Source organism: Podarcis bocagei (assembly GCF_964188305.1).
Source record: "Podarcis bocagei genome assembly, chromosome: 4".
Classification (NCBI taxonomy): Eukaryota; Metazoa; Chordata; class Lepidosauria; order Squamata; family Lacertidae; genus Podarcis; species Podarcis bocagei.
Genome location: NC_138128.1, coordinates 78159530 through 78186654, shown reverse-complemented (window position 1 = coordinate 78186654; position 27125 = coordinate 78159530). Strand labels below are relative to the sequence as shown.

The window sequence follows — 27125 nt, the reverse complement described above, 5'->3', positions numbered from 1 at the left end:
GTTGCACTTGGTAGCACATATTTTCAAGAACAAATAATATAAGCTTAAAGTTCTTTACACTCTGTTGCAAAAAAAGCTTCAAGGCAAGTTGGAAGTTTAAATTAATCATTGTATAGCAAGGCCCAGTACATCTGGACTAGTAGTCATTCTTCTTTTCTGTATATGTGTGTATGTTTACTTACACACACACACACACACACACACACACACACACACACTTACTCCCGTGTGGCAAGCAATTGGAGTTTCACTCAATTAGTAATACAGATTATATGCAAGTCATCTGAACAATCTATAGCTGGCACTTGGATATGGTGCAGAATTCTAGATCCTTATGTTAATGTGTATTCTGTTACATCTATAAAATATTGTCTGTCTGGAGAAGCCATGTATAACTTAAGGAAGGAGGGGGGACAAACAATCATAGGAAGTGCAGCTTTCATAACCTGTCATAGATCAGTGGTACAATGCTATCCTAAGCTTTCTTGCCTTTAAACAAATAATCAGTATTACTGAATGCAAGATAAATATCCCAAGCAATGTAAAATACCATTTTTTAGATGTCACAAATAATATTTAATAGAACTTGCATGTTGCACAATGCATTAATCTAGTAGGTATCCCAGATGAAGATGTGTGGGGAACCAAAGCATTCAGTGGATAGTGCTGCTCTGTATGAGCAGATATTCAGATTTAAGGTATCAGGTGTGCCAAATTCTACTTTCCTTGCAGGCCAGTGGGGGAAGGCCTGGCTAGGACTCTACCTAATGCTGTAGAACTGCCAGGAACGTGGGAGAGAGGAGCACACTAAAAGAAACTAAGGGACTAAAGTGTTGACCTGTGCTGCACAGGGTCTGGCCAAAGGCCTTGTTTCTGACATTCTTGATCTGAAGCACATGTGCTTTGCTTGGAAGTGATTTCCCCAAGGCGTTAAATAAGCCACTTTGCCAGTTGTAGTCCTAGCAACAAATGTAACTTAACTGCTTGATTCCATTTCGACCAAGTGTGTTTGTAATGCTAATGCAGTATACCATAAGTGAATTCTGGAACTGAATCATATGTTGTATTGATTTGTAGCATTTGCTTCCTATACTTGTGTGTGTGCGTGTGCCAGCTTGGACTGTTGCAGCATTGCTTTTGCAATTAAATATTTGTCTGCTACTTTTTTAAAGAATGTATTGTCATGTTCTATACTCCATTACTTCCCTTATACAGTGGTACCTTGGGTTACAAACTCCGCTAACCTGGAAGTAGTACCTCGGGTTGCAAACTTTGCCCGAGGATGAGAATGGAAATCGCATGCTGGCGGCAGCAGGAGGCCCCATTAGTGAAAGCGCGCCTTAGGTTAAGAACAGTTTCGGGTTAAGAACGGACCTCCAGAACGAATTAAGTTCATAACCCGAGGTACCACTGTATTGTACATGGGCATTGCACTTCAGAGTCCCTTTTGATGTAGCCTGCACACACACACACACACACACACACACACACACACACACACACAAACACACACGAGTTCTGAAGACCTTGTGTTTTTAAACTTACTAGCTCACATGGTTACCAAATTCTGATGTGGGGGGAGATAAACATATGAACAAGGAAGCAAGTAAATCTCACATTCTTTTCAATGCATGATTTCTATTCCCATATTGATTCCTTCTGGCACCCTCACCTCCTCCACTAAGGGCTGGCTCATACTGAGGAATGTTATTGGAAATGTTTAGCTATAATAATTTGGCATCCATTGCAGTCATGCAAATCAGGATCTCTTTAATATAAGTGTTTTTTAAGCAGTATCAAATGAAAAACAGGATGATGTTCTCCCAATAAAGGTCAAAAAACATCAGCCCTGCCTTTCAAGATGGCACATAATCTAAGCATAAAGAAATACAAAAGATAAAACTTTTAAGATTTTGTTTACTTGTGAAGGAAGCTGACTTGATATGCCCCTGCCATATTGGTTTATCACAATTTTAAAGTTGTAAATAAAAGTTTAAAATTGCCTACTATTAATTAAGCTAAAGCATGTCTGATAAGGGGTTATATGGTCATATGCACGAATCCTTGATCCACTAAACTTATTGAATACTGTGCAGCTTCAACCTAGAGGAGTTTGCCAGCCTCTTAAATTCCAGTAAGTAGGGTGCACCATTATTGCAAAAAAAATTGTTTTAAACTGTGGAGTATATAATGGAATTTCACTTGTTTATTAAAATCTAGGGACTCAGCAAAAATCCAGAGGAATGTGTACCTTGTAAACTTCAAGTGTTCAACAGAGTATCTCTTATCTCTTTGCATGACCCGTGTCAGGTCTAAAAGTTACAGATTTTGCCGCTTCAAAAAAATTACCTGGTTATATTTTCAATGGATATGGCCCATTTTTCCATGAGAGTGCAAAGGAAGCAACCTTTGAAATTACTCTGTTAAATCCAAAGTTAAAGTTGCTGAAGAAGGGTATTTGTGCTACACTGTTAAAAACTCAAATATTGCTTTCCCTATTGTGACCACAGCAGGGACAATTCAAGACCTTCGTGTGTTCCTCCCTCCAGTAAATTGTTTTTAACACTAATATATCTTTGTGTGGAAGAAGTTTTGTTTTCATGCCTTGGGGCAACTAACGTAATTGCTGCAGCAGTTCTTGTCATCTGCATTTACTGGACGGTCTTAAACTTATTGAGCCAAAAAGTAATAAACCTCTGGGAACAAAGATGTTAAGGTATTTGGCTGCTAGCTGGTTGCAGCACTTGCCAAAATCCTTTAGAAACAGAACTGAATGTTTCTAATGGAATGCTTCGTAAAAAGCACAATAAACTCTGATAAGAAGTTGAGGGGTATTTGTGTGTTGTGGTTATGTTCACAAAACAAAATTTTTTCTGCTAAAGGGTGAGCAAATTGGATAAATGGCTTTCTTGCCATCCTGTTGAAACTACGGGCAAGTAAGTTGAAACCATCTCTTCTTTATGGATTTGATTTTTCTCCATAGAAGCATCCTCCTTGAACACCTGTACTTGTTTTGGTGGCTTTTAATCATAAACATTGGTAACTACTTGGCAATAGGTATCATTGGTGACAGTTGCTGCCCATTCTACGCTAGGCAAAAAATCAGTGTGGTCTGATGCTCTTTGTAAAAGAAAGTGCCCTGGAGTTGGCCTGTTCCCTGCCCCCCACAAGCTTCTTATTGCTGAGAGAGAATTTAATTGCACCCTAACACTATCTTCCCTTCCCCCCTCCAGGCTTTAGCCAGCCTCTGGAGTTCAATATCAAGTTTAGTTCCACTCAAGCTACATTATCTTGAGCTGTGTTTTGCTATGAACTGCCACTCCAGACTGGTGTTTTATTGTAGGTGTGTTCTGCAGCCCTTCTCTTTCACAAGGGCTTCAGATGATCTGCCACTCTGTCATCACCTAAGGCTTCGATTCTAAGCTTTTCTGTGCCCGGAGTGGGCAGATCGTCACGATAAAGGGAAAACGTCAGAAAAATTCATCACCCCTTCCACAACAAATAAGGTGATCAAAAGTATTAACCGAGTTAGAATGATCATACCACCCTATTTTCCTTTGGCATTACAATGGTACCTCGGGTTAAGATCTTAATTCGTTCTGGAGGTCTGTTCTTAACATGAAACTGCTCTTAACCTGAAGCACCACTTTAGCTAATGGGGCCTCCTGCTGCTGCTGTGCCGCCAGCGTGCGATTTCTGTTCTCATCCTGAAACAAAGTTCTTAACCCGAGGTAATATTTTTGGGTTAAGAGTCTGTAACCTGAAGCATATGTAACCTTGAAGCGTCTGTAACCCGAGGTACCACTGTACTATATTTCAGTAGTGGTAAATTTTGAAGGGCTCGAGCGCATGATGACAATCCTCATAGCCATACCCTGCTCAACCTTACGCCCACTGAAATTAAAGTGAAACTCTAAAGTGCTCTGAGAATGAGGAAGTCGGAAACCTCTTTCAGAGGGGAAGAAATTGGAGGCCAGGTTTCAACACACCACTAAACATTATTATTCTTGTTACATTTGATGTCACGTTTATTTACACCAATATACCACATAGCAGGTTCTGTTTAGCACAGTGCTAAGCAAAATGTTCTGTCTGTGCATTAGATTTCTCATTGCACACTCGACTGTTCCTGTCCTCTTTTCCTCCTCCGTGACCCTTGTTTCCAAACACGTTCAGGTTGTTTCGCATTACCTTGCATTCTGCTCCAGGAGAAGGGACTGTAGCAGCGCCATGTCTCTCAAAAACATGTTGATTCAGTAGCAGTATTTAGCACCAGGCTGCCAGCCTATTGAGTTCAAATCAGAATGTAACTTAAATTTATGGGAATAGCTAGGCTGATAATGTATAAAAACACCAGATGGAGCTGTCCTTCTGCGTTATAACAGCAGCTACATAGTTTTGTTAGTTCTACATCACTTTGAAAAGACAAAAATCATGTCAAGAGAACTTTTGTCTAAAGAAGCAATTCTAGTAAGTGGGCATTTGCTTTCACTCTGTTACTGTGTTGTGTGACAATTTGTCTTGATAAGGAACTGCCAAGAAAGCTTTTTTTAAAAAGTCAATTAGTCAGTACTTGTTAACGTTGCAAGGGCAATTAATTTTCCATGGTCGTGGTGGTATAAGATATGCATTGCTTGATGTGAACTGACATCCATAGCTGGGGAGTGTGACCATAATGTGTCATAATAGGTAGTGTGTATAATTTATATTACCATATTTAGGGGATTTTTCCCCCTTGGTGTAGCATGACTTTATTATGTAGTAAGCTGCCTTGAGCAAGGTTTTAACTATGGAAAGGCAGCATATAGATAAAAATTATGTATGTATATATTACCTATACAAACAAGATTCTTTATACACATGGCCCAAATCATGATGTAAACATGTTTGAAATAATATCTAAAAGACTGAACATGACAAGTATTTTTTAAGTAGAAACAAACTGAGGTCTCATCCAGGAATACTGATGATTTAAGGCTTCTACCTATATTTCCTGTTATGCCTGTTAAAATAAATTATGACTCTTACTAGCTTTATGCCAGCATTTTCTGCCTTTCCTCAAGGGACCCTGGTAGATGTGTACATTTTTTTAAAAAAATTGCAATATATTAACAGTTTTTAAAAAGTGCCTTGAACATTTTCTACTGGGGGAAAATATGAAAAAAAAGGATGTTAAGCTAATTTTTAGATGAGGGGAGAAATTAACTTTCCTAATAGTGAAATACTAAGCTGTTGCAAGCAAGTTATATAGAAAACCTTTGTGTGATATAGGTGTTTGTAAATGATATTCAGGAAACTGAATAGTACAGTTCATGTTCTGTTTCAGTCCTAGAGCCACAGGGAAAGGCTAAAGAGTTACCATTCTTACTTAAATAATATTAAACAAAACATTCTTTGTAACTATGAAAGAGTAATCAGTTTTCTCTTTGTAGTTACTGTGCTGGGCAGAGGATGTTTACTTCTAAATGAAGTGTGTGTTGTGTTGACCTTTTCAAGGCAAGTGGTCATCCTTCACAAAGACATTATTGACCTATTTGGCCACAGTCAGGATTGGCACCCCAGCCCTACCCCTGTTGTAACCAGTGAAAATTAAACATTTTATTTCCATTTATTTCAATGGGACTTGGCATAGCCATGAAGTGATGAAAGCTTTTATGTTGACATGCCATGAGCAGCCTTGTGAAAGCTACCATCTTGGCCTGAATTGGCTCAGTTTCCCCCCCAAATTCCAACCGTGAAAAGTTAAAGTGTGGCTTATATTTGCAACCTTATGGTATACGGCTAGGAGCGTGGGGCAAACAGCGCCAGGAGCGCGGCAAAGCGGTGTCTGCCCCAAGTGTAGTTCCCCATCCTCTCCCCCAAGTCCGGGAAGGGAGAGAGTGAGGAAGGGAAAAGGTCATCAGCAACGCAACGTGACCCCCCCCCCCCGCGTGCACCCAGTATGCAGCCAGGAGCAGCAAGCAATGGAGGGGCTTATAGTCAGGTATTTTTTCCTTTCCCCCCTCCTATTATAAAGGTGTGGCTTATATTCGGGTGCTGCTTATATTTTGGCCAATACGGTAATTCGCTGGCCACCTATGTCAAGTAGGAATTGCCTCCAGGCAACTAAGGTGAGAGAGCCTACTGGCCAGAAATTAACAACACTATGAGAAGGACAGGAAGACTAGTAAAAAAGAAAGAAAAGTGGATGGATAACTTTTGTAGTTACTAACTGTGATTTACTCTTGGGCTTCTTCAGGAAAGTAATTTCACATCTTCACGTTGGGCGTAGCATGGTGGGTGGCGGGTGGCCATAGCCCCGGGTGCATGAATTTAGGGGGCGTGAATTTAGGCACCCCCATGCAGGGATCTCCGTCCCACCTTGCCTGCTGACGGGGGTTTCTGGGCACCAGGCCTGGCCTGGCCTGGCCTTGCCACCATGTCTCCAGTTCTGTAGCTGAATGTTCGCCCACCCAGAGTTGGGGAGGTGCCTGTCAAGGTGACTGGCCAGCTGGGCTCCTTCCTTCATGGACGGGCAGGCGGTCAGGGCTGGGCTGGTGCATGAGCTCTGTGAACCCACCCACCCAGTGGCGTCAGTGGCAAGGGCTGGGGTGGCACAGTGGGCTCTGTTAACCCAGGCACTGGCAAATGATCCAACACCACTGCTTCATAGGGCCTATCTTGCCTGTTTCTGTGATGCAGACTGAACCTGTTGCGCTTGGCAGTGGAGAGTTTTACATTCCCAAAGTGTTAATATGTAACCCTAACTGGCTGGCACATTCTGCAGTTTGAAAGCTCTGAAAGCGCACTTGCATGACCATAAGCAACCAAATTAATTTAAAAGCTACAGGAGCTTTTGCACAATTCTCTGGAGAAAGACGTATACAGTGGTGTCTATACTGTGCGAGCATAATGTAACTTACATAAATTAATGCATATGAACAGTGAGATGTGACTTAAGGGCTTGTGTTGGCTTGTAGTAGAAAGAATGGGTAATTTGTTGGATGGTTTGCATAGCCCATTTACCAAAGTAATATTTCTCTTTGCTTTTTCTTTTCAAGATCCTCATATTAAAGTCTCCGGGAAAAAGGAAAATGTCAAAGAAGCTAAAGAGAAGATCATGTCTGTTTTGGACACAAAAGTAAGATGAAAATCAATTAACCAGCCCTTGGGCTTGGAATTCCAAGTTCTTGATTTCTGAGACTCAGCAGTGCACCAGCACTTAGCGTTCCTGAACCTTCTTAGGTTACATTAAAAAGCAAACGTTTTCACTGAAATTTAACATTTACATGGCTTAAAACAGCCAGTGATTATTTCCATCTTTAAATTTGATCTGCTTTCAAGTAATCTCAAGTAGTACAGCTTTGCATGCTGTAAAATGAGTCAATGACAGCATCCAACAGGAACTCTGGAGTATTTTTATTTTTTTAAAGAACTTGGGGGTTTTGTAACTGGACAGTTTTCTTTTTTAATTCATGAGCAGCCTGATCCCATGGAATCCTTACCAAAAGAAAAAAGCTGCTTTGGCACAAGCTGCTGTCTTCACTGCACCAACTAAATTTGAGCTCTACATCCCATTTGGTTACAATTTCATGGAAAATCCCCCTAAGAGCTGTCAAGTCATGCAGATGTGCTAATGCAGTTGTTTTAATGGGTTGGGTAAAAATTACTTGCCATGGGCACACTGTCTGTACTTGGTCACAGAGTGGGCATTAAAGGTCATGAGAAATATTTGTTAAAATGTTAAATTATGTATTGTGTAATTATCACAAAAAGAAAACTGCATTTTCAGTGTAGCATTTGGAAAAGCTATGCAAGAGTTTGCAGAGACGCTTAGGGCAGTACATGACCCGTGAGGTTAGCCCTGAAGCTTCTCTTTGGATTTAGCCTAGCAAAGTAGAGCCCTTTAAACCAGTTAAATATGGCTGTGGCTGAGAGAAGTAAATAGACATATAATGCTGGTGTGCTGCTTGCTGATTGAGCAGCAACAGCAGCCCATTTGTTTTCTGCAAATGCTTTTAAGCAGGCAAAATAGTTTTGCTTATACATCATACAATGTATGATAATACCATGGTGTAGTGCAAAATGTGCTGGCTGCGGGGGAGGGTATTGCAGCCACTTTCCTCCTCCCTGGTTTTTTTTTGCTGCTGTGGCATGCTAAGAGCTAAGCCATAAAGGTAAAGGGACCCCTGACAATTAAGTCCAGTCACGGACGACTCTGGGGTTGCGGCGCTCATCTCACTTTAAAGGCCGAGGGAGCCAGCGTTCGTCTGCTTCTGCAGACAGTTTTTCTGGGTCATGTGGGCAGCATGACTAAGCCGCTTCTGGCGAAACCAGAGCAGCGCACGGAAACACCATTTACCTTCCTGCCGGAGCAGTACCTATTTATCTACTTGCACTGTGTGCTTTCGAACTGCTAGGTTGGCAGGAGCTGGGACCGAACAACAGGAGCTCACCCCATTGTGGGGATTCAAACCACCAACCTTTCAATTGGCAAGCCCCAGGCTCAGTGGTTTAGCTTAATTAGTTTGGCTTAATGTGTCATCTGAACCTGGCTTAGCTCTCCCAGATAAACCACAAGCTGTAAACCACAGAACAAACCATGGTTATAGTTCACAACATACTCTGGAGAGTTAAACTACAAGCCAAGGTTTATATAGCATGCTAAGGCAGACACAGCTTAGCTTTCAACAGTGCAGCGGCAAACAACCAGAGAAGAGTGTAGTAGTCATGAAGGTTTTTTTTCTGGGAGCCTGCATCCTTATGCATTAGTGCATTGGCAGCTCCTCCTCCTCCTCCTCCTCCTCCTCCTCCTATAAATTGGTTAGTCACTTCATCTTGCCCAGGGCAACCCAAAGTGACTTACAACCAACCAAACAGACAATAAACCCCGCATAGATACCTTAAAACCAAGAGGAAAGATAAATCCATTAAAAGCATCCCACCCACTTCTAAAAGGCCACAGATAGCTAAATGTCAAAGGCCTGGTTACGGAAGAAAGTTTTTGCATGTCACCTAAACATACATAAAGATGGCACCAGGCAAGCCTCCTGAGCTTAGCATAACATAATACAGCAAGAACGCTCCTCAGCAATGTAACCTTGGTGTTCCATTAAAGGTCCACAATCATTCTCTGTTTGCCCCAGATTTTAGCAGTCACTCCCAGCATGAGTCAGCCGAGGGGAAGCTCCTTGTTCTAAACCTTTATTTACCTATTGCGTAGTAGTAGTAGTAGTAGTAGTAGTAGTAGTAGTAGTAGTATTTATTGCAAATAGTGGTCAGAGACTTAATAAATGCCAGAGTAAAATGCAAGGTAACGGTCCTTGAGGCACACCTTATCATAAAAAATTGTCATTACTCCAGTGTGGGGGTTTTTCTTGGTTTGCATTTATAACATGTCATCCATTTGCCTTAACCCTTAGATGTGCCAGCAATTTCAATATAATTTACAGCCTTAATATTTGCCCAAGGCATATCTCAGGCATTTAAGAACTGTGAAGAGCAGGTTGTTTTGGCTGAATGGATCACATGCGGTAGCTTATTCAAAGCTCTAAACCTGTGTCTGTAGTGGGGAGTAGATTCATAAGTCTCAAGAAAAGTGGTCCTTCCCTAAGCATCTTCCTTTAATGAAGGAAGGGAAATACTTAGATTCATGGGAACTGTGAGGCGTAGGATTACTGCTTCCCCCTTCTTCGCCCTTCTCTGCTCCTGTGGCTTTAAGAGCAGGCGGGTTCACAGAAAGCTAGTAGATAAAGAGGACTTTCACCTGCTCAACTACTCAGTTTTAGGCTGGGAGAGAGGCGAGGGAAGCAGCTCCAGTGAACGGTTGAGAACATAAGATAGGGATAGGGTACCTATGGCCCTCCAGAGGTTGACCACTCTCACCATTGAGCATGCTCATGGGGGCTGATGGGAGTTGGAGGTCCAGCAACATCACAGGGCCACAGACTCCCCAATTCCTGGTCAACAGGTGTCTCACAAGTACTTAACCATCTGATAACAAATACGGAAGAATATAGGGGTTTTTTGAGCAAGTAACCTTCATTTACCAATTTGTGATGTCCACTTGGAGGGAGGAAGTTTCATTAATCCACCATTTGTATGCAGAACCTTATGTGTTCTGTATCAAAACAATTTTCACCTACTCCACAGTGCTTCACTTGTTAAATTGCAGGGCAAAAATATGTGGCCTTTTTTAATGGATCTGAAATGTCAACAGTAGAATAGTACTCAGATTTGAAAATGAAAACTGTTCCATTTAAGCTTCCGTTCAGGTTTTTCATAAAGTGTGGGACAAAGGCAACTTTAATATATATACACCCTGCATTGGAAGAATGCAGTAAAATAAACTTCTGACCTTTCCCCCCTGCAGAGTAATCGAGTCACTCTGAAGATGGATGTGTCCCATACAGAGCATTCTCATGTGATTGGCAAAGGAGGAAATAACATTAAAAAGGTGATGGAGGAAACGGGGTGCCACATTCACTTTCCAGATTCTAATAGAAATAACCAAGCAGAAAAAAGCAATCAAGTGAGTATATATTTTTCATCCGCTGCATTGAGTCGTAATATCCATACATATGCGTCAGAGCTTTGTTCACGTCAATGGAATCTCAAGACGTTTTGCTATTGAGACAAAAGACATCCCCCCCACCCCAGATACCTTTCTGTCGTACTTCCAAGCCTCTTCTGCCTAAGGCGACTGCCTTCAACTTGCCTCTGAGTAAGGGTGGCTTTGTTTATGTCCTTGGGCGTGAGTGAGTATAGAGAGAAACTTGAAGCAATGAATCTTAAAGGTTTTCTCAGCCAAACAAATCACTTGCTGAAGTGATCAGAAGGTATTAGATTGCATTTTTATTACAAATGCAATGGCTATTTTTGAAATAGCACCTTTTGTGGTCCAGTCTGTTTTGTTACATTATTTTAAAATAACATTTAAGCACTTCTTGAATGAACTTTGATTACGTATCTAATAGGAACCTTGTGTGTTGCAGTGGGGGAGGGTAGTAAGAAATCAGAACTTCCAATTACGTTTTAAGCATCAAGGATAACCAACAGATGCATAACCATGAATCACAATGGTAGAATTCATTGTTACAATTTCAATCTTACGTTCATATTTCCACAGGTGTCAATTGCAGGACAACCAGCCGGAGTTGAGTCGGCCAGAGTTAGAATACGGGTAATTATCAGATGCTGGTAGCTTACTGGTGCCTTCCATTGAGCCCTCCTGGCTCCTTCCTCATGTCCTTGAAATAAGTTTTTTATATAGTTCGCTTGACCCAGAAAGTAGAAAACCACCCTGGCTGCTGTCTACTTTGGGGATGCTGCAGAACTGCATAGTTCTGAGGATGTACTAGTTGTAGCAAATATTTACAGACTTCCTTTCAAACCACTTGTGTTCACCCTATTTTTATTTGCTGTACTGACAAAGTTATGGACACATTCTGTGGATTAAAGTCCCAGAAGATGCAACAACAGTTTGTAGATTTTAATACTCACCCTATGTTTCTGGTATCATATCTACCTATTCCACTGCCAAATAGAGGTGAAATGTGATAATTTGATGCTTTCTGGTAAAGGTTGTGCAATGTAAGATGGTGGACAGCATAAAACAGCATTTAAGGCTGCTTGACTTAGAATTTTGAATATATACCTTCATGATAGGCCAAATAATTTCTTCCTTGTGTTGAACTTTTGCTTTTCTTTTGTTTCTAATCACTGTTCCAGGAGCTGCTCCCATTGGTGCTGATGTTTGAATTACCTATAGCTGGAATCCTTCAACCAATCCCTGATCCCAATTCTCCTACAATTCAGCATATATCTCAGACATATAATATTTCAGTATCCTTTAAACAGCGTTCTCGGACATATGGGGCTACAGTCATCATCAGAGGATCTCAGAATAATGCTAGTTCTGTGAAGGTAAGACCTTAGCTGATACTGCTGTGGTTGTACTGAAGGCACAGATGGATGTAGTATCTGTTCTTGTTGCTTTGCTTGGAGTTGTGTGGCTGACAGTCCCAGAAAATGCCTGTTTCTGCCCAAGAGAAAGGAGTGAATTGTTTAACGTAGCCTTCTTTCAATGGTGTGCATATGCATAATGGAAACTGCAGTTTGCGCTATTCTTCAGGTCATAACCCTGCAGTATCCCTAGTACAGATAGGAGTTCCACGTGTTACCTGCATATGTTTAGAGACTGAAACTTGAGCCTGTTTCACACATCAGGCTAAGTGGGTAAGATCACTATGTGTTTGAGTTGAGAGGACAGCTGCCGTCTAGCAGAAAGACACGGTTTACCTCTGTGCACTGATCATGCATTCCGATGTGCTTAGGCCTCATAGACTCTGGTCCTTAGTCCTGATCTTGCTAGGTAGCAATTGTAGCATTTTGGGCAAAGCCACGTTGGATTGCATGTGTGGACACATTGAGTCTAATGACAGACATAAGCATGGCAGGCCTGGTGACGGGCAGCTAGTCATGATCTCCGTGCCACATGTGGTATGCTCACCTAATTTATCCAGTTTGGAATATTGTGGAGTACTAAAAGGATGGATCTCTTAGAGAATTTGCTATGCATTCCAACATAAGTGATTTCCTGTGTCTGTCTATAGATGTCATGCAGATCCATCTTTCACCTATTCCATTCATTTTTAATACCAGACCATTGGACCTTTTTAAGGAAGCTGCTACTTTATTAATTTAGAAACCCAATCCGTTGTGGTCAAGTGCAAATTGCCACTCCCTGAATTTTAAGTTGTCTCTACCGCACTTGTAATCTACCCTTGCTTAATGCCGTGTTCAGGGTATTTCGTAGGATTTACTCCCATTTATCCTCACACAAAATATAGCCGCCTTATGAGACTGACTGTGTGTTGGGGAGGAGATAATCTAGTATGGATTGAACAAAATAGAATATATATATTACAGCACTGGATACACAAGCGTGCATATTAATCCCTTTGCTTTAATTGGGATAAGTCTCATTCCTTTCTGTATGCAGAATATATGGGGAACAACCTGATATAAACTTTTCTCAAACTTCTTTTAAATAGGAAGGAACAGCTACGCTCTTGGAGCACCTGGCTGGTAGCCTGGCTTCTGCAATCCCCGTGAGCACACAGCTGGATATAGCAGCTCAGCATCATCTCTTTATGATGGGTCGGAACGGCAGCAACATCAAGCATATAATGCAGAGAACTGGTGCTCAGATCCATTTCCCCGATCCCAGTAACCCACAGAAGAAATCCACAGTCTACCTCCAGGGCACTATTGAGTCAGTCTGCCTTGCCAGACAGTACCTCATGGTATGTAAATTAAAACTTTGGAAATTGTCAAGCAGCAACAACAACAACAAATCACAGGGCAATTCACTGGTACTCAAATGAATAATAAGGCTGTAGGTTTGTCAGCAGTTGTGCAGTCAATAGGGATCAGCTGCTGTTTCCAGATCTGCAAAACCAGGGGTTCCCAGTTCTCGCTGGAGTGGTAAATCTGTGTCTAGACTGTCTCGCTTCAGGCTGATGTGGATTTGTGTGATTTGAATGCTCCTCCATACAAAAGGAAAATATAAAAAGCTGGAATGTTAAAAACAAGGTTTGGGTTTATCCAGTGCTGTTTTTCTAGAAAAAGAGGTGCTGGAACTCACCATGAACACCTCCCTTGTTCCCTTACAATGGCAATGGCGTCCACCTGAGAGGTGCCAGAACTGAGCTGGAAAAAAGCCCTGGGCTTAATACTCCCTACTTCACTTCTAGTTTCCTCTTGCAGAGGGATTTTTGTGCATGGAGTTGCAATCAGTCATTTGAGCCAAAACCAGGTTTGCCACCTCAGCGAGAACTTGGCATTGAACACATGATGATTTATGTATGTGTTTCCAAACACAAGTGTGTCCCATTCACAGGTTACCTTTTTAGGTGTACACAAACATAATCGGTTTGATAGGGTTAAGGGACTCTTTAATTAAATTATGCATGATTTAACCAATGAGTTACTAATATGAATCCAATGTTTGTCTGTTTTCTAAGTAATTTAAACATGCCAATACTTCAGCACAAAGGTTTGCAAAGATCTGGTGGAAAATTCTAGCGTTAGTGGCTCAAATCTGTGACATTTGAGTTCCAGCCCAAAAACTGTTTACTTGGATTTCATGAACTATGGGTTTTGGAATTTGAGAATTATAAGTACAGGGAATTGAACTATGAATTCCCATAGCCTAAAACAGCAATAGTGAGAGTTCAGGTTAGCAGATTTGTAACACACACATCCAGTTGACAAGAACTAACATGGCCATTCTTTCTTTCAATGCTGCAAGGGAGTGCACATATAATGGGATGGTAAGTTATCTATAATATGTTGTTAATGTTGACTATCCAACTAGTAGTATTCAATGTGGAGGAAGAAATTTAATCTAGAACTATGATTTTTAAGAAATGCTCATAGAGAACACCATAAGGGATACTGATTAGTTTCTATGTAAGAATGACAGAAAGCTTAAATTAAAAAGCCCCTTTTTAATGCTCAGAAGAGCAGCAGAGTTTTTTTGTATTTTTAAATATAGTGAACAATGATGAGCAGATAAAGTGCAAGGATGATTTTTACAAGCATGTCATGCTTATTAATTTTATTTATCTTTCTTCAGACAGTTTAGGTTTTATAAAATAATAATAATAATAAAAATGCAACAAGCTAGAAGAAGGCAAAGCATCCAAAGGAGAAAAAGCCGGTTTAAAGCAGTATAAAATGGGATGCCTTAAAAGGCCTTTGTGAATAAAAAATACCTTCAGTCGGATCAGCTCTAGGCAAGCCTTTTGCAGTGAAAGGAGCTCTAGAATCTGAGTGCCGCTGCAGACATAAGTGTCTCCCCAGCTCACCTCAGATATTGGGGGCAGAGATGCAAAGAAAGGTTTCTGAGGAGGATCCCTAGAACTGGGCAGATTAAACCATTAAAAACAGCATTTTGAATTGAGCCCAGAAATTGACAAGAAGCCAGTGCAAATGTCTGGCCAGATGAGTTCCATGCACCCTTTCCTAGTTAGTTTAGAACATGGTAAGTAGATTACTAACTGAAACTGGCCATCATCCAGTCCATTACCAATCTCAGACAGTGGTTCCTTAACCCCAGCCGTCTCACCTGCATTTAATGAGAGGAAGAAATATAGTTGGGTGACAACACTACTTCCCAAATACCCTCTCTCAGTGGCTTCCAGTGTTAAATAAGAAAGCTTCATTACAAAATTAAATATGTCTTAGTTTTTAGGTTCTTGTGTTTTCTTTTTCATTCTTTTACAAACGCAGGAAATGTGTGAACCAATTTTAAGAATCACTTGTGAAAATGGACTGATGCTGCAATCCTGTACCTCCTTACATAGGAGTAAGCCCCTCCAAATTCAGTGGCACTTACCTTTGAGTAGGCACTTATAGGATAATGCTCTGCTTGCCTGTTGATATTGGGTTTTGTGTTTAATCTTTCAGGGCTGCCTTCCTCTTGTGCTGATGTTTGATATGAAGGAAGAAATTGATGTGGAACCACACTTTATAACTCAGCTAATGGAACAGCTAGACGTCTTCATTAGTATTAAGCCAAAGCCAAAGCAGCCAAGCAAGGTTGGTAGAAAACATTCCCTTTTTGTAGGCAAATCAAGCCTTCCTTCTGCAGCCCAGAAATAAACCAAACTAGCTGTTCAGTCAATGGATGTATAAGCATCTGAAAACAAGACTTGCTTTTTATTGAGAATTATTTCCTGCATTCACAGAGCACCTCTGCAGCCAGTTTGCACTCTTTTAAAAAGATAATCTAATGCATTTAGCTCTGAGAAGCCAGTGCTTCTAATAAACCAGGAATGTTATGGAAACTCTATCCCCTTTAACCGTGCATGCATACTCAGACCCAGCTCTAGATTGCACAAGCAAGAGGGCTTACTCAGTGGCACTTGGGAAACCAGAAGCTAAGCAGGACATGGTTCCCCACCTATTGCAATGCCTCCACCAAAGAGCCCTTGTGATGATGGGCTCTGGTGAGAGGCAAGCAAGGCATTGACCTCTGTTGTCTATGCTTAGAACCCAAAATGTGCCCCAGTAGGCCTGTTCATATTTTTCAGTAGTATCTTACAACTTGAGACTTCACTCAGCATTGAAACTCACTGAGTGACCTTGGGCAAGTCCCTGTCTCTCAGCCTAACCTATTTCACAGGGTTTTAAGGATGGGGAAAAAATGAGGAGTGGGGTTATGTGCGCTGCCTTAAGCTCCTTTGGATATAAAGCAGGAAACAAGTATAACAAATTGCTAAACGGGTTGCAAGGCCTGCACAACTCTTGCATACAGATTTGTGAAATAATGGGAAGAGGAGAAAATATGTCTCTTTCACTATTTAATAGGAGAAAGAACTAAACAGATATCCATCTCGAATCACCACTGGGTAATATCTATCCTATTACCTTGATTTTAACTTATACTATTAACTAATTTGTACCTGGCTTTATTTGAACTGAGATGCAGGTGGTGCTGTGGGTTAAACCACAAAGCCTAGGACTTGCCGATCAGAAGGTTGGCGGTTCGAATCCCCGCGACGGGGTGAGCTCCCGTTGCTTGGTCCCTGGTCCTGCCAACCTAGCAGTTCAAAAGCACATCAAAGTGCAAGTAGATAAATAGGTACCTCTCCAGCGGGAAGGTAAACAGCGTTTCCGTGCGCTGCTCTGGTTCGCCAGAAGCGGCTTAGTCATGCTGGCCACATGACCCGGAAGCTGTACGCTGGCTCCCTCGGCCAATAGAGCAAGACGAGCGCCGCAGCCCCAGAGTCGGCCACGACTGGACCTAATGGTCAGGGGTCCCTTTACCTTTACCTTATTTGAACTGGCTTTATCAGACTATCTATTTTTGGTTTGTTATTTGTGAACAATGAAAACCCTCTTTGTTATATTCCTGGTACTGCAGTAAAGCTTTAATAATAAAGGCTTCCAATGAACATGAGCAGTGTTAGAAACTGAGATATGAAAGCTAGGGGCTAAATGGCACCTTAAGCCTAGGTTATGGGCGCAATAATGGAATGTCTAGGCGTACTTTTTTATAACAAGAATACAAAGCTGAACATGAATGAATTTCAGCTAAAATATTATGTTCGTTTTTCACATGATCTAGTCCATGGGTAGGCAAACTAAAGGCCCAATTGCCTTCTAAATCCGGCCCGCCGATGGTCCAGGAATCAGCGTGTTTTTACATGAGTAGAATGTGTGCTTTTATTTGAAATGCATATCTGGGTTATTTGTGGGACATAGGAATTCATTTTGTTTGTTTTCAAAATATAGTCCGGTACCCCACAAGGTCTGAGGGACAGTGGACTGGCCCCCAGTTGAAAAAGTTTGCTGACCCCTGATCTAGTCCTTCCTTTGCCCCCCCCCCAATATTCTTAAGAGGGTGTCTTATCCAGTCTTCAGAGAGTAACTGGAAGTGGGGAGGCAGAAAAATGTCCTCCTTTCCTTCCACTCTGCTGTTTTAATCTGAAATCTTAGGCACAGGACTGCACCCAGAGCTCAGAAACAGCTCACACTAATGAAATTCCCTGTCACAAAATGTGCCTAGAACAATGGGAGTTTTGAACACTGAACATGAGGTTTCTAGTTCATTCTTATGTTGTTTTAGAGATATAAGCAACACAAATATAGAAACCCAAGCAAGGGAAGAATTGTCAGGTGTTTTAAAAACTCTATATAGCGGGCCTTTTTTACAGTGGTACCTCGCAAGACGAAAAACGCGCAAGACGAAAGAGTTTTCTGTTTTTTGAGTCGTTCCGCAAGACGAATTTCCCTATGGGCTTGCTTCGTCTTGCGAGTTCTTGCGAGTTTGTTTCCTTTTTCTTAAAGCTGCTAAGCCGTTAATAGCCGCTAAACCGCTAAGCCGTTAATAGCCGCTAAGCCGCTAATAGCCGTGCTTCGCAAGACGAAAACACCGCAAGACGAAGAGACTCGCGGAACGGATTAATTTTATCTTGTGAGGCACCACTGTACTAAAATTTCAGGCTGATTGTACATGATGTAAGAATGCTGTTGCGCAACTAGTGCCCATTGCAATGCAGTCTGGGTTGGAAAATTAAATGATGGAATAATTCCTTGAGCTCCCCACCACGTGGCCAGAATTTGGTTTTCCTTAACCAGAGCTTCTGGAAGTAATGACATGGCAAAGTTAATAAGGATCCGAGCCTGTAGTGTAGCAGTTGCATTCACCATGCACATATTCAGTTCAAACTGGCAAAATATGTTGTTTACATCAATTGATCTCCAGGTCTCCTGTAGATTGTAGATTTAATTCATGTTGGTAACTGCCTCCCTCCCCCTTCAGAGACAAGTAGAAGTACCAAAGGATAAATTGTTTTCAATATGTGCAATCTTAAGTTATGTGACCAGAATTGGAAACTTTGAGCAGGACTATGCAGAATTTCTGGTTTGTGAGTGAACCTTGGTTTGCATTGACACATTGCACATGTAACATTGTTAGCATATGGCGGGGAAACAGCCTGAGTTCATGAGGCTGGGAGTGGGGGTGGGTGCAGGATAAAGGGGCTCAAAAGGCATGAACTTGAGAGGGAGAATAATCAGTAGCATACACGGTTTCCATCCTAAAATGAATGGAAGGAAGATTTTAGCTCAGGTACAAGCAGCATTTTGGTTGTTGGCAAACCTTGCTCTGTGATCAAAGATTAGGCAGAAAAGAAGATGCTGGAAGTTGTGGACTCCGTTAAGGCTCACAGGATCTCACTTTTCCTGTGTATATAAAAACGTAGATTTGATACCAGAGCTATTTAGTGTCATTCTAAGTAGTTGCAGGAGAAATGAATTTTTTACATAAACACTTCTCCCATTTTGAAAGATTATAAAACATACACATCATTTAAATAATTGTGTTTTATCTTGTAAGGGAGAAAATAAACAAGGCTTGTTGTACCATCCCTGTGTTCCATAGTTCTTCCTTTAGAAAAAGGCAAAATGTTAAGTAATCCCTACAAGTTTTGCAGACCTGACTGCCGTCTTTCTATTAATACCAGAGGATGAGTTTGGCTCGAGAGTGGGTTTGTAAACAAATTCCTCTAAATGTTGCCAGTTATCAGAATCCCTTGGAACATTTTATTGCATTTCCTTGCTTGCATGTTTTCTCCTTACAGTCTGTAATTGTGAAAAGTGTTGAGCGAAATGCCTTAAACATGTACGAGGCACGAAAATGTCTCCTGGGACTTGAAAGCAGTGGAGTCCCCATGGCAACAAGCCCATCCGCAGTCTCGTGTCCTGTTGGCCTCTCATGTCCTGGTTTGGATATCCTGTCCTCAGCTGGGCTAGGACTTACTGGGCTCGGTAAGAAGTCTACAATACTTTACTGTACTCCAAAACTTCACACTATGAGTTGGGTTGTGGGACAAGCTGTGTGTTTTAACCATGTATTTAACTGAAGAGGGGTAATGGAAGATATTGAGGGTGGGATGTGAAATAACAGCTTTGGGGCAATGCTGTTGGCAATGAAGGAACAGCTGGGGTAAGAGACAAGGATAGGACAGAGCTGGGTGTCAGTGGGATTTCTGATTAAAGTACAAGTCCATTGGTGACCAGTTTCCAAAGAGTGTTGTTGACCTTGCAGCACTAGAGTTTAAAGAGAGAGGGAAGTACAGTGCCCCATGTCCAGGTAGCCCCAGCATCACTGAAGGGGGAAGTAGCTATCATGGGAAGTATAGGTTTATGTGGACTCCTCTTTGAAAATGTCAGTCCTCCAATGTGATATTAAAGCAAAATTAATTTGAAGAATTTGATTTATTTTTTTAAAGCATTGTTTCATTAATTCTGTGCAGGCGTGTGAGGGGTAAGTTACCTGTCTTGCTTTTTTACTTTGTAGGTCTCCTTGGTCCAACAGCCTTGTCTGTCAGCACGTCCACCACACCAAATTCTCTCCTAAATGCTCTCAATAGTTCTGTTAGTCCTTTGCAGAGTCCTAGTTCAGGCACGCCCAGCCCAACATTGTGGGCATCTTCAATTGCCAATACAAGTGCTACAGGTTAGTAGGTCTCATTTGTTTGATTTTAAAAAAAAACTTGAACTTTTGCATAGTGAACGGTAAAAAATGTTTTTAGAAAGAAGCATGGGGTCCAAATTATGAAGAATTCCCAAGTTCCACAAAGGTTTATGGCAGAGCTTTCCCAACTTTTCATGTTGTTGACACACTTTTTGGACATGCATCATTTTACGACACAGTAATTCAATTTTGCTAGCAAACCGGAGGTTAAGTTAACCCATTTCCAGCCCCAAGAGGAGCATGGGGAGCGTTCGCACAACACACCTACACACTGCAGGCAACACACTAACGTGTTGCGGCACAGTTTGGAAAGCTCTCGTTTATAGCATTAAAGTGATGTGATCAAGTTTAAGTCTCTTCGTTGTAATGACCTTCTTTACAGTGGCGTATCCTAGAATAGAACACTTCCTTTGCAGAATGTTCCAGGTTCAGTCATTGACATTTCAAGTAGCAGGACTGTGCCATAGAGAGATGCCGGCAATTAAGCAAAAGCTGTACTGGAGCAATTGCCTGGCTGTCCGTAATTGCTGCTCTATTTAATTAAGATTTTGTGCATGAATGCAATTGAGAAATGTTACTGATCTGGAAGTTGTTACATTTTCTTTCAGGCTTCTCTGCTATTCCCCACCTGATGATGCCATCTACTGCCCAAGCCACTTTGACCAGTATTCTTCTGTCAGGAGTGCCAAACTATAGCCAGAACACGCCATCTCCCCCTCCTGGCTTGACCCCTGTCGATATTCATGTCAATGGCATGCAAGCGGAAAACAAGAAAAGCTCAGCTTCTCTAAATGGTCATGTAAAGGTAAATTGACTTAGGCTACGATCCTAAGCATTCTTTGTTGAGAGTATGCCATTGAACTAAGTAAATATGCTTAGGATCATGCAGTCAATGCATATTGAAAATACATCTAAGTAAATTATCATTTAGACAATAAAAACCTTATGTTAAAATCTTATGTTAAAACAGCAAGCAGAGTATAAAAAAATCTCCTGCCTTGATTAATTAGGGCACTTTGTCAATCTAATGGTTATAAACTGTAACACAGCAGGTAAATGTGGAGATTGTGGTCAAACATTAATTTATATATCTCCCTCTGTACAGGTGGGACAAATCTGAGGTGGGCACCTTTTTACTATTTATAGGCTGAAAGTAAGTCTGGAGGTCTGTGTGCTCCCTCTTCTCCTACAGTGAAACTGCCAGGAAGAGGTTGGAAGCTTTAGGTTTCATTTTTATTTAAACACAGTTTAGTTGCATGTACCAACCCACACAAACTGTGGTTAGTTATAAGGATGATTTGCTGAAACCAGTCAACTTCATAAACCATGGTTTGATGTTGGCTTGTTTCAATAAATAATAGTTTAGACTAGCCACAGTTTTTCAGGATTTGGACATAAAGCTGAGTTGCATTTAAATGAAAATGAACACTTCTGATCTCCTCATTACTGTACTGAAGGAGAAGAGAAGGAGGAGCATATGAGACCAAGGCTTTTTCACTTGTTAAACCATAGTTTGAAATAGCATCCAGAGTTGGTTGTATTTTAAGTCCCATTTGAAATCAGTTCAAGCCAGCTAATGTCTCACTAATGTCAATAGAAATCAACCAAGCAAACTTCGGGGCTTTTGTGTTAAGAAAAAGGTTTGGCTTCTTAAGCTTTGCAGAGTATAATAGTGGTGTCACTTTGCCATTGCAGCTTCCTTCCTACTTGGCATCTTTAGTATCTCGAATTGTAGGGAATACATCCAAAATCTGAACATTGATTTTTGAAACTCAGATTTAGTGCTGCTCATTGTTTTAAAACCTGGACTTGTTTGCCTGCAATTGTTGAGTAGGGAAAATGTAAATATTTCAAATATTTCCCTATTTGAGTTTCTTTCTGTCTGCAATCTACCTAATTTTGTGTTCAACCACTTTGGCACAAATATAATTTTCAACAGTGACAATCTGAACTCACAGTATTGGAAGAGTGCATCAGTGGATGGCTTCTGTGGGGCATGACAAAAGTCTTCTGTGGATTAGGGTCAGACATAAATATTCCATTCAGTTAAACTATGCTTAATCTTGGGGAAAGAGTGGGTGTGCTGTTTGCTGGGAAAGGCATCTGGGTAAGCAGGGGATGACTCTAGTGGTGTCCTTGAGTGTACATATTGTACTGCCATTCCCTCCTAGGAGAGTTGCTAAAGTTCTGCTCCTTGTGACATTGCTTGCAAGCCAAATCCCCTGTTCCTGGCATTGTCCTGGTTTGCATTTCACTTTAAACCATAGTTAAAATAAACTGTGGTTTAATGTGAATGGACAGAATTCTAGCGCGTGCAGCCAAAATCACGGGTGCTTTGCTCCTCTCTTGCTGGGAATCAAGCCGTGCTCTGGCTTGTTGTGTCATCTGAACCTGGTTTCGTCATTTATTTCTCTCCAAAACATGAATTGGAAGCTAAGGTTTGTTCCTGGCCTAATGCTTGTGGTTTGTTTGGGGGAAAGAAACCATGACCCAAGTTTGGATGACACGATAAGCCAGACCATGGCCTGTTTCCCGGCAGCAGCAGGGGAGGAGTGCAGCACCCAGGATTTCAGCAGCGTGCAGTAGCACACAGCTTTTTCCCATTAAACCACAGGGGTTTTGTTTTGTTTCAAACTATGGTTACTTTTCTGTGTTGTGTGAAACGTGCCATTAGGTTTTCTCATCTCCACCCGGGCATCTCTTTCATGACAGGCCCTGCTCTGTGTGGGCACCCCTCTTGCCATCCATCAAAGGACTTTTGCTAGTGTAAATGCTTAAGTGATACACTGCTCTTTTTTTGTTGTTCTCAGTGGATCTTTTTCAATCAAATGTTTTATAGTTTAAGATTATGACTAAACATTCTTGCGACTATTCCAGACCTCAGCTATGAAATATACTGCACTAACTGCTGCATCACTCGGTGAAAATGTATTGGGTCCAAACCACAGCGATCCATCCAGGCAGACAAATAGTCATAGTGCCTCTGAACAAGTGACCACCAAGGCAAATGCTGGCGAAGGTATAATCAAATAAGCATTGTGCTTTCTCAGGTTGCCTTATCCTCTCAGATGGGCAGGGTTACCTCTCCTCCTGAGAGATTTGGGATAAGCTTGTATTTTAATTGGTGATGAATCATTCTAAACACCAGCTGAGTAAATGGCGAGCTAAGCGACTAAGCAGATAGGAAGAAATTAAGAAGGAGCTGCCAGTTTCAGCAGGACTCCCAAGTCGTCGTCATGCTAAATATTGAAGAGATGCTCAAGTTCAAATAGTTGGTTGAGGGTTGCCGTTAAATCCATTGTCACTCATTTTACGCATGAGTTCGTCAGTAGCTTGGCTTGGAATAAAACAAGCCGTGCTTCATTATAGAAATGAGCCTTGAGCTTTCATGTTTTCCCTCCCCTTAGTTGGAAAGGAAGGAGTTTTAAATCTCCTGTCCCCAGTTTATTCTAACCTGCAGTTTCCTGAACTCAAACAAAATGGGAAAGAAGGGAATGTATGAGCTCAAGATTCATGGCAGCTTTCACTTCAAACAGCAAACCATGCTTTTATATTACATATGAGCCAGACCAGTAAAACTGCTCAAATCGAGGTTTTTATATTGCACTGTAAAATTCTATTTCTTAGTTTCATGGTATGGTGAATGATAGAGGTATAGTATGGTTCACATAGCTTCTAATATTACACCTTCAAATGTGTATATGGCTGCTATAGGTCTCTGTGTAGTGCTTTGCTGAAAAGTTTGGTAACTGAAATTCTGCACCAAGAAAATGTGAACCATTCTTTCCCTATACAAATGATATATGAGCATGCTTTGTGTTTTTATTGCAAAGTTCTGCTGCGCATAGTGACTGAGTTTAACTATTTTTTCAGTAAGCTGTTGTGGAAAGCTGCAAATATCCTTCATAATAAATTGAAATGCACAAAGCTTCAGTGGAATCAATACTATAGAAGGGTCTTGGTGGCTATTGAATCAGTTCCTATAGTGACCGGATTTGTGCTAGCTTTAAATCATTCCTGACAGATACATAATATACTGCTTTTTGTTCTCCATAGGTTGCAATGATGCCTTTGTGGAGGTGGGCATGCCAAGAAGTCCTTCACATTCAGCCAATGCCAGTGATCTCAAGCAAATGATGAGTTCCTCCAAGCAATCCTGTGCAAAAAGGCAAACAGTAGAACTGTTGCAAGGCACCAAAAACTCTCACTTACAGTATGTCACATTCATAAATATGACTTTATAAAGTACAGGGAGGCAGTAACATATTTTACATGTTCTGGCGAAGGGCGGGCAGCTCTGCCATTAATAACGGTCTTACTCTGGAGTTAGGGCTCTGCCCTGAAGTAAGAGAGCTTCTCAAAATTCATATGGACATGGTGATCTCTTGATGACCCACGTTTGACTCTCATGATTTTTGCTTAATTGAAGTGCTACCTATATGCTAATACTTAACAGAGAGTCTCTCAGTGTTACCGTTCCCCTATTGCAGTAGAGGTTCCCTAGGGCTGACAAAACAAGGCTTGTGCAAGGCTACATAGTGAGTGGTGAGATTTCAGCAGGGAATTTTGTGATTTACAGGTCAGTCTCATACCCACCACACTAGCTCTCCAAAAGAAATGTGTGGGGTTCACAGCATACATTGCTCAAGACAACTCTTCAGTAACTTTTAAGGCAGGCTTTTTAGTATTGTCATAGTGATGTAGTTACAACTTCTCAATTGGATGTGGGTTATATTCCCCGCTTTGCTTAAATGTAGGGAGCAATGTGACCAGATCAGTACACACCAATAAGTTGGCCCATAGCCTTTTCCACTAATCCTTGGTATGTGAGCAGCCACATGGGCCACAGGGAACATATTCATGCACTCTTAGATCTACATACCTCCAAAGATGCTCTCTTGGGAAACGAGTGAGCCAAACTCTCTTATTCACACTTTGAATTGAGTTTTTTTGGGAAGTTAATGCAAATAATACTGGTGGCCGTGGAAGCTAAAGCCAACATTAGCAGACTGCTTGCTGTGTCACCTCTGAAAAAGCAAGCTTTAAATTCTGTACAAAGTTATTATTTGCATTCCAGTGCTTAAAGATGAGTACCTAATCTGTCTTGTCCTTCAAAAATGTTTTCTTTTCCTGTTGCTTTAACTGAGAACAAAACAAATGCTGTTAAGATCTCTGCGCACTTTAAAAGCAAATCCTGCTCCCTGAAAGAAACCCCTCTCATCTTTACAGCACCACAGAGAGGCTGCTTTCAGATTCTGAGCTGAGTGGTTCAGAGAACCCAGTGGCTGATAAAAAGGCTCCTGGAAGTGAACGAGCAGCTGAGAGGGCGGCAGCAGCCCAGCAGAATTCTGAAAGAGCGCGCCTTGCCCCACAGTCGTCATATGTGAATATGCAGGTACTGAGCATGTGGTAGCTTAAGCCCAAATTGTGGTGAAAACCAGGAAGTGGCCAGATCTGGACTCCAATTATTCTGGCTCCTTCAGCCCTTATAACACTCTCTCTCTCTCTCTCTCTCTCTCTCTCTCTCTCTCTCTCTCTGTGTGTGTGTGTGTGTGTGTGTCAGAGAGAGAGAGAGAGAGAGCCTTCTTAAAATGCACACAATTAAAATTCCACCCTAAGAAGGATTCTGCCTGTCCCAGTCCACATATGCCTAGTCCATAATTGCAAAAGGATGTCCCATTATGAATATGGCAGGAAAAAGCAGGCAGCCAATCTACCCCAAGGGGGTTGGAGCTCACACTGTGGTAACTTGGTGATGGAACTTGGTGACCAAAGCAAAACTCGGCATGCAGACGTTTTTCAGTGCTCCTGCAGCAGTAATCACATGGCGAAGAAGCAATTTTTAGTTCAGAGAACCAAACTCCGAATACCTTGGAAAAAGAGGCTGTGTTTGAAAATAGTAGATTGGGTGAAGGTTTAGGAATAACTACAAAGCTATTTACAGCCCTAATTAGCTGGTTTTAAGTGAAAGTTTTAAGTATATCAAATGTTAATTGGACTTGCTGGCACATTGTTGTTCAGTGCTTAGTGTTCCCCCTAGACAAACTTATGGACCGTGATCAAAATCTTTGTGGCTTGGAGAGCAGAGTACTGGCATGACATTTAGTGAGAGCAGTGATTAAGCTGCCTTCTGTGTGTTTCATTTTTAGGCATTTGACTATGAACAGAAGAAGCTATTAGCAACCAAAGGTATGTGGGACAACTGTGACTTGCAGCATATATATCTGTTTGGTAGCTGAGCAATGAAAGGGTTCATGCATCCCTCCCCTGCTGCCTTGAGATTTGGCTGGCTTGGTTGCTCAAATCGAGAAGCTGTATCGTAGACAACATGTTTTGCAATCCAAACTTCTCTGTGCATAAAATCTCTGGTTCTGCTGTTACAGTGTGGGAGAAGAACACTGTAAACTTGAAACTTCTTGGTCCACAATAAACTTGTCTTGGGGCAGGTGGTTGGAAAGGATGACATACTCATGTTTCATCGGGAACTTTGTTATCAAGAAACACAGGCCTCATCTGCTACTGCACCATTTCCCTCTTGTATAATCATGCTTAGCATGCGTCCCCTTTTTGCAGCAACTTGGATGGAGGGGATTGCCAACCGGCTGCGCATCCTGTAAACACAGGGGAAAGTGTTGGGGTTCAATGCCTTCCATATTTCTAAGGATAAGTGACCACAGTTGGAATGGGTGCTGCGTGCATACATTATTATGCACATCTGGCTAATACCCATATAAAATATATGTGGAAGGATCACAGAAGTCATTGGCAAGTGGGACTCGGTCCTGTATACCTGAAGGAGCGTCTCCACCTCCATCATCCAGCCTGGACACTGAGGTCCAGTGCCAAGGGCCTTCTGGCGGTTCCCTCGCTGTGAGAAGTGAGGTTACAGGGAACCAGGGAGAGAGCCTTCTCAGTAGTGGCACCTGCCCTGTGGAACGCCCTCCCAGCAGATGTCAAGGCAATAAGCAACTATTTTACTTTTAAAAGACTACTGAAGGCGGCTCTGTTTAGGGAAGTTTTTAATGTCTGACGCTGTATTGTTTTTAATATTCGGTTGGAAGCAGCCCAGAGTGGCTAGGGAAACCCAGCCAGATAG

General features: G+C 41.6%; 1 protein-coding gene across 1 annotated transcript in view; it reads left to right on the top strand.

The window, feature by feature from the left end:
* The window catches only part of BICC1 (BicC family RNA binding protein 1), a gene marked incomplete at its 5' end in the record, with an annotated part of 107585 nt that overhangs the window by 69029 nt on the left and 11431 nt on the right, over positions 1–27125 (top strand). Inside the window, 13 exons of the mRNA XM_081190813.1 lie at positions 7041–7120; positions 10352–10510; positions 11108–11161; positions 11710–11904; positions 13035–13286; positions 15454–15585; positions 19134–19320; positions 19853–20011; positions 20638–20834; positions 22907–23048; positions 24086–24242; positions 25259–25424; positions 26179–26218. Of these exons, the coding sequence (XP_081046939.1) occupies positions 7041–7120; positions 10352–10510; positions 11108–11161; positions 11710–11904; positions 13035–13286; positions 15454–15585; positions 19134–19320; positions 19853–20011; positions 20638–20834; positions 22907–23048; positions 24086–24242; positions 25259–25424; positions 26179–26218 (1920 nt within the window). The remainder of the gene's footprint in view (positions 1–7040; positions 7121–10351; positions 10511–11107; positions 11162–11709; positions 11905–13034; positions 13287–15453; positions 15586–19133; positions 19321–19852; positions 20012–20637; positions 20835–22906; positions 23049–24085; positions 24243–25258; positions 25425–26178; positions 26219–27125) is intronic.